Genomic DNA, 8410 nt, shown 5'->3' with positions numbered 1-8410 from the left:
TGGGGCATGATAGAGGAGCAGAGTGAAGCTATTGGCGTGGGGCATGATAGAGGAGCAGAGTGAAGCTATTGGCGTGGGGCATGATAGAGGAGCAGAGTGAAGCTATTGGCGTGGGGCATGATAGAGGAGCAGAGTGAGGCTATGGGCATGGGGCATGATAGAGGAGCAGAGTGAAGCTATTGGCGTGGGGCATGATAGAGGAGCAGAGTGAAGCTATTGGCGTGGGGCATGATAGAGGAGCAGAGTGAGGCCATTAGCATGGGGCATGATAGAGGAGCAGAGTGAAGCTATTGGTGTGGGGCATGATAGAGGAGCAGAGTGAAGCTATTGGTGTGGGGCATGATAGAGGAGCAGAGTGAGGCTATTGGTGTGAGACCATGATAGAGGAGCAGAGTGAATCTATTGATGTGGGGGATGATAGAGCAGAGTGAGGCTATTGGTGTGGGACCATGATAGAGGAGCAGAGTGAAGCTATTGGTGTGGGGCATGATAGAGGAGCAGAGTGGGGCTATTGGTGCGGGGCATGATAGAGGAGCAGAGTAAGGATGTGTTTTGAATGATTTGGGGCTTGTGTCACTTGCATCAATTTGAAATGGTTCAGAGATCATTTAGAATTAATTGATGGGAGCATTTGACCTGGATTGACCTCCAGGTTGCTTACAATATGTAGCTTTTATTCCTTATTGTAAAAGGAAAAAAATAACAACAGTTGCTGTAACTGCATAAAAAGTCTTTGCTGGAGTTCAACTGTTAGGCAAGTCCATCTAATCTGCTAGTCCATCTAACACTACCCACTCCACATGGTGACAATGCTGCTGTCCAACGGTAGCTCTGCTGCTCATTCATAGAGTAGAGCCACCCTAAGACAGAAAATGTGTTTTTACTGGCCATATCAACAGGTGAAAACAAAGGGGGGGAAAAAAGCCTAAATAAAGAAGACTAATGCAGCCCCCACATTTAAGAAATGGAAAGCAGCAATATACATTTTTGTTTTTGGGCTCAGATATGCTTTAACTGCATAAAACATTGTAGGTGATCTATCCTCACCTTCCTGCCTCACCTCTTTTCTATGGATTCCATGAGTATTCACCAATTAGCCATAATATTATAACCACTGAGAGGTGAAGGCTGATTGATAATCTCATTAAAATGGCACCTGGTAGTGGGTGGGATATATTAGGCAGCAAGTGAACATCTAGTTCCTGAAGTTGATGTGTCGAAAGTAGAAAAAAATGGGCAAGCATGAAGATTTCAGTGACTTTGAGTAGGGCCAAATTTTGAGGGCTAGATGACTGGGTCAGAGCAACTCCAAAACAGCAGCTCTTGTGGGATGTTCCTGGTCAAGACCTACCAAAAGTGGCTCAAGGAAGGAAGGATAACTGGTGAACCAGTGACAGGGTCACGGGTGGCCAAGGTTCATGGATGCACGTGGGGCGGGAAGGCTTGTTCGTGTAGTCGGATCTAAAATGCAATATTTATTTAAAATAGTTTAAAAACACTCACAAAAGTGATAATGTGATCGCCTGTAATAAATCTTCCCTCCCAGAGCCGCTGCCTGCAGGTTACACAGAATCCAGCAGGCTGGTATACCGAACGCCCATTTACAAATCCAATCCTCCCTCCACGATCTCTGACGTCACCCACTAGACACCAGGAAGTGCAGAGTTTATCCACCCACGGATGGGTTTTGTCAGGTGACTTCCTCTGGGTTTGGTCTATGTCATTGGTATTGCACAGATGGGGAGAGTTGTCACCTAGAGCATTACACACCTACTTCAGCTGAGAGACTTTTTTGCAACATTTGAACGTTTCTTGAGAAGACTTTTGTAGACTGAATATTTGACTTTTAATATTAGCGCTGAGCATTTGGTTTGATTGATATAAGAGAGAGCTTGCTTGCTCTTTGCACATCAGCTTTTAATTTAATATTGAGGGAGGAAAGGTTAGGAGTGCTGATCTTTAAGATTAAAACAAAGACGGAATCCTGTTTGGGGAAATCAGTTTGCTTAGCTTTTATTTACCGTGCACTATTTGGCCAAACATCACCTGACAATGTCACTCCTATATGAGTTTGTTAAACATCCCTATTCCAAAATCATGACCATATGAAGATCTGAAGTTCTGCCAAACAAAAACAGTTACTAATTTTGGACAGGAATACCTGCCTTGCAACTGGTCCTCAATTCATCCCGAAGGTGATCTGTAGGGCTGAGGTCAGGGCTCTGTGCAAGTCACACAAGTCCCTCGACACCAGACTCATCAAACCTTGTCTTTATGAAGCTGGCTTTGTTAATAGGGGCACAGTTATGTTGACACAGAAAAAGGCCTTCCTCAAATTGTTGCCACAAGGTTTGAAGCGCACAATTGTCTAAAATATTTTTGAACGCTGTTGCAACAACAGTACCCTTCATTTTAAATATCTGAAGTCAACAATTTGGAGAATTGTCCAAACTTTTGCCCATACAACTGTACACTCCTTTCTAAAAGCACCGACTCTTAGAAAACAAATCCTTTAACACATTAGAACAGGGGTGCCCATTAGGTAGATCGTTGATCTACCAGTAGCTCTCAAAGCTGATGCTGGTAGATCACGAAGGGTGTGAATGGCAGCACCTTTATTCTATTTTGGTATATTTATTCAGCTGTGCACCCATGATTACCTATTAGCTTGAGTCTGCTGAGCCAAGCTCCCCGACACCTTTCTGGTGGATACTGATGGTTGAAGTGCTATGTATTACATCAAAGAATATTAGTTTACACAGTCTGTTGCAAAATACAGCAAGCTGAGCCAGGAGAGAGATCGGGGAGAGACAGACAGGAGAGAGGAAAGACAGCCAGGGGAGATAGAGCGAGGAGAGACAGCCAGGAAAGAGAGAGCAAGGAGAGACAGCCAAGAGAGCAAAGAGAGACAGCCAGGAGAAAAAAACGAGGAATGACAGCCAGAAGAGAGAGCGAGGAGAGACAGCCAGGAGGATGAGCAAGGAGAGACAGCCAGGAGAGCGAGGAGAGACAGCCAGGAGGATGAGCAAGGAGAGACAGACAGGAGAGGAAGGAGAGACAGCCAGGAGAGGAAGGAGAGACAGCCAGGAGAGGAAGGAGAGACAGCCAGGAGAGCAAGGAGAGACAGCCAGGAGAGGAAGGACAGCCAGGAGAGCAAGGAGAGACAGCCAGGAGAGAGAGAGCGAGAGAGTTTTTTTATCGTTGGTAGATCTCATGTAGCTCGTCGTTTGAAAAGTAGATCTTAACACAAAAATTGTGGGCAACCCTACTTTAGAAGCTACATTTTACATTGATATTTTCTTCAAGAATATTGTGGTGTGGATCTTAATATCACGTTTCAGGTGGACATATGCAAGATATGAGTAACGAATTATTGCAATTAATGGAATTTTTTTTTTAGTACAGTAAGTACTGTACAGGTGCTAGTGATACATGGACATTTTAATTGCAAGGAAAAATGGACTTTTGCCTCTAGGTATATTTGTTTTCTGACTCATTGCTTTTAAAATATGGGAATACCATAGACTAGGTCTGCAACCAACTAATTGATTCAGCGATAATAATCGATAATGAGAATAGTTGTCAACTATTCTCTTTATTGGTTGAATCCCCTAGCTCGCTCCTCCACGATGGGAGTGGGCAGGTGCAATTGATCCCCTAGCTCGCTCCTCCACGATGGGAGTGGGCAGGTGCAATGAATCCCCTAGCTCGCTCCTCCACGATGGGAGTGGGCAGGTGCAATTGATCCCCTAGCTCGCTCCTCCACGATGGGAGTGGGCAGGTGCAGTAGACAGCCTGCTATTGACTATTGCCATTTGAAATGGCCAATAGCAGGCTGGCTATTGAACCATCCCACTACCTGCTGTATTTACATTTAGCTCCCATCTGCGGAATCTTGCCACTGGCAGCTGTCATTCACTGGCACAAACTAGTCAAGTGCCATGTGCTTACAATACAATTATTAAAAAATAAAAAATTATAACAAGTGGGAAAAAAGTCATTTTCGGTTTCAGCCTGACAAATTCTGCTGTGGGAAGTGCGTAGCAGTGCCATTTATTTCAATGGCACCCCAAACCCGCCACCCACAGTGTGATCGCCCGCACTAGAATCTTTCCCATTTCCTAGACATATAGGAGCACCCAAACCTTGCAGTGCATGGGGTAGCTTTTTGAATTGCCCCGAGATATACTTTAAGCACACACCTTGTTGAGAGAGCTTGTCAGAAGCATGTAACAATCTGCAATTAGGTTTGTAAAATACCAAAAATGTTAAAAAGTTGGATGCGGGTAAGGCTTCAGCTTAACTTTAAAGATTGATCATATGTTTGCAACTAGAAATCTGCTGACCAATAACAACTTCCTGTTCAGAGAGTTATTTCAGGCACAAAATTAATAAAGTGTGTGTGTACACACACACACACACACACACACACACACACACACACACACACACACACACACACACTATACTTTTAGATGGGTTTGAGTTGCTGGCCTTTGCATACTTCTCTCTCAATTTCAGTAACAGGAAATTCTGACTGTCCTAATAGACTTAGGAAAGACTGAGTGCCTCCTCTTTAACATACGTCTTCAGATCTTTAACCCTTTGCTAGGCAGAGAGTCCTGTTCACCTAGTTTACAAGTGATAATGAAATCTGCCAGCACGATACACACAGGGTTAATTATTTGAAACAAAGCTCCCCCAAAACCCCTAGAGTGTGAGAACCAAGCAGACTTTTTCAGTCGTAGAGTTAGCAGGGAGCACCTAAAAAAAGGTATGCTGCAATTTTTCACTTTTTTTTTTTTTTTTAAAGTTATGCTAAGTGAATGGGAACATGTGACAAATATAAAATAGGCTGCAAAAGGGGAAATACAGTTTAAGGCAACATTATAAAAAATATTTAAAAAAAACATTGGTACAGGACTATAAAGAGAACAGGATGTAATCAGGCTATAATGAGAAGACAATGCTTTTTTTTTTTTTTTTTAATCAGAACGTTAGTTTAAAAAAATTATATTGTATGTACACTACAGCTAATTAAAACTATAACTTTGCATTTTCTGACCTACTAATGAAATTAGAAATATAATTGAAGTATCTTCTCCACCAGGCTCCCAAATAAGTCATTCAATAAATAAAATCCAAACATTATTAAACTGTCTTTATTTCACAAACATGACATATCTGATAATGTGAAGTCATGACACAATTAGCTTAGAAAAGCCTTCGTTGGATCCACAAGATCCATAACAATATAAAGAAAATTGTAATTACAGAAACCATCTTAGTTGCGTTCAATAAGAAAACATTTACGTCCTTGTGTCTTTCAGGATAAGACTGGCGGCAAAGGGAGGGAATCCCTTCTGTAACCTGGACACTTCATTCATTACAGCAAGCACTGTGATTGATGACAACACCTATAGGAATGAAGATGTCAGAAATGCTAAGAGCATTCGACAGAGGGTTCACCGAACTGGAACACTTCCTCATCATAAAGGTCTTCTGGCAACTCTTCATCTCCATCAGCGAAAAAAGTAGGAAATGGAAGGTTTTCAAAGCCTTTTTGTTTGAGAGCGAGATTTGTGTCACTGACCTAGAAAACAGGGAAGAATGACATTTGATTAACCAAAGAAATGTCTTTATTTTCCATATAGGTTGATGAAACAACTTCCTATCTTTTTGATAAGGTACAGCCATAATAAACTGGGCCTAATTATCTCTAAAAAAGTATGTGACATCCAAATAACGGTTTTGCTACTTATATTTTAAACCATTCTAGAATTGTGCAACACATTGACTACTCGGCTACTCCTTTCTAGGCTTCATATAGATGAATGCTGCTTTTCAGTTATCATGTGTTTAGCCATGACAACAGTAACAGGAGGATCATGGTTGACAAACATCTTCCAGCTTAGAGAATGACACGCTTCATGCTGTGTTCTTCAACATGTAAAAATAAATGTAAAAAATTAGAGGGATAACGATATTGGCTACTGAAGATAAGAGGACCTGCTGTGATATAACAAATTAGAAGCTTTGGGGACATGTTTAAGGCTGGAGAAAAGTGAGAAGAGGTAAAATATTATTATACAGTATTTATTAAGCGCCAACAGTTTGCACTGCGCTTTACAAAACTGGGGGAGACGATACAACTAATGATACAATTTCAGTGCAGGAGGTAGGAGGGCCCTGCTCATGAGAGCTTACAATCTAGTAGGTCTATAACAGACAATTATGTTTGACCTTTGTCCTATTGTCCCAAAGCACAACCTAATAAGTAGTCTATCACTGTTCTTAATAATATGGTGCTTGGCAACAATACTAAACTGTAAACACCCATTTTATTTCAATGGAACATATTGTATTGGCTCAAACCTTGAAGGTGAAACCTGCATGAATTCATACTACAGTGATCATAGTACAGTAGATGGACTTCAATAGTCATTTTTTATCCTAGCACAGATTACAAAATGAAATGATCTGCCTGCTAAGGACAACAGAGAGGCATTTCCTAATGTTTCCCGAGCTTACTACGTAGTATTGCAGAGCAAAGAGCAGCAAGTCTGTGCAAAGTACCAAACATACCCATAGCGGTTAGTTTACTGTAGTCAGTACTACCTCACCGAGTAATCTTGCAATAAAAATGAGTTAACTAATCTGTGCAGAATGATATCGGAGTTGATTCGGAACGGTTAACAGATAAAGCATGCGTGTGAATATTAGGTAATGTCACAATGATGTTTTTTTGTTGTTGTCGTCACTATGGTCAAAATCAATCGTCTATTTAACCTCATGGAGTACTAGGAAAATCGAACAAACATTCTGAAAATGAATTTCTAAATGAAATTCTGCTGGTGTTTAGCCAGCTTTAGCCAAACTGTCAATAGCAGATGTTTAATACATTCACCCCCGTCTATGTGAAAGTATATAAATATCAGTGAAAAAAACATTAGAATACGCAGGCACAGTGCATGATAGACATACATGACAAGCAAAATAACAGCAGAAGAGATGGGATGTAAATTATTGGGGGGGGCGCGGGGGTATTGGATGGTTAAATAGGCAAAAACATGAGTATGTATGATCTGTGGACAGGGTCTCTAAAATCTGATTTGTATTTCAGGCTGTTCTTCACTACAAGAGATGGAAGCCTTTGTAAAAAATACTTTAAGCTGGATTACTTGTATGCCGAAATCCTGCTCTGGGCATTTCCTTGGCCTCACATTTCCTTTGTTGTATGTAGCAACGCTCTGCTTCTGGAACTGTACCCTGCGAATCATTTCAGAGGCTCTTTGTCTCCTTTAGTGATATTTCCTGAAGTATTATTTCACACACCGTGGTTCTACAGACTCTCCAGAAATCCTACAGCAGCGCAGAGGATATTACTGCATATGTCTTTGTAAATGAGATGTGGGGATTGCAAATAAATAGGGGGCTTGAAATATTGAATATACTTAGCAGGAATAGAAGAAAACAAGCTAGTCCTGGTAAACATAACATTAAAAACCAAACAGAACAATGCAGCAGAAAACTCTGAGTAATATTAGTTCTCCCTCAGGCCTCAAGAACTAAGCACAACAAAATTAACACAATTAGATATCTACATAAATGTCCTCTCTCAGCTGTCCTTAGCTGCACTCCTAAGACTTAAGGGGGTTGCACAAGCAAAAGATGACTATTAGATTCATAGCGGGCCTTTATATTTAGCTTAGTTATGTTTTTACAACTAAACAAATCAATGAACAACCAAAGAGGGCTTAAAAAAACAACAGCTAATGATAAAAATCATTCCAGAAAGATTTATATAGAAGAAGAGTGAAGTCAGAGAGTTGTATACCAAGGTCAAGTCATAAAAAAATCCCCAGCATGTGTAATGTGCATTATTTTCATAATCTGTGTACATCTGTAATTACAGTACAGTACCTACCAAAGCATGTGGTAGCGTGATGTAGAAAGTCAATTCAAAAAAATATATAACAGGTAATCATACTTTAAAAAAAAAAAATCACAGATCTCTAACTTCATATAATTATGAGGCCCCATAAGGTGTCTATAAAGAATATCAGGAAGAGGAGCCATTTTGGGGATTGTTAAAATACAGATTAATTCAAATAAAGGCTCTCAATATTTAAAGGGTAACTCCTTTAAAAAAAAAAAAAAAAAAAAAAATCTTAAAAAAATATATAACATACAAAATTGTTGTACAAGCCATTTTGTAATTTTATAAAAAAAATTACCTTTCCTAGTACTTTGTGAAACATGGACAAGAACGGTTTCACCTCACCTGGTTTTACCGGCATTACTATGTTATCTCTCAGGAATATGTACCAGTCTTGTTGGATGCAGGGACTGAAGGAAGTACGGACTCCTAGGAGGGGGGGGGGGGGGCCCCTCCCCCCCCGGACATTCT

The 8410-nt window shown here is 40.6% G+C and overlaps 1 protein-coding gene across 1 annotated transcript in view; it reads right to left on the bottom strand.

The window, feature by feature from the left end:
• Positions 1 to 5416: 5416 nt before the first annotated feature.
• Positions 5417 to 8410, bottom strand: part of MRPL3 (mitochondrial ribosomal protein L3) — an 83084-nt gene continuing 80090 nt past the window's right edge. Inside the window, exon 10 of the mRNA XM_018568114.1 lies at positions 5417 to 5593. Within this exon, the coding sequence (XP_018423616.1) occupies positions 5444 to 5593 (150 nt within the window). The 3' untranslated portion in view covers positions 5417 to 5443. The remainder of the gene's footprint in view (positions 5594 to 8410) is intronic.

Source organism: Nanorana parkeri, unplaced genomic scaffold, assembly GCF_000935625.1.
Source record: "Nanorana parkeri isolate BGI_ZX_2015 unplaced genomic scaffold, ASM93562v1 scaffold1139, whole genome shotgun sequence".
Taxonomy (NCBI): domain Eukaryota; kingdom Metazoa; phylum Chordata; class Amphibia; order Anura; family Dicroglossidae; genus Nanorana; species Nanorana parkeri.
Note: the sequence above shows the minus strand (reverse complement) of the source record. Positions and strands in the feature narration are given on the sequence as shown.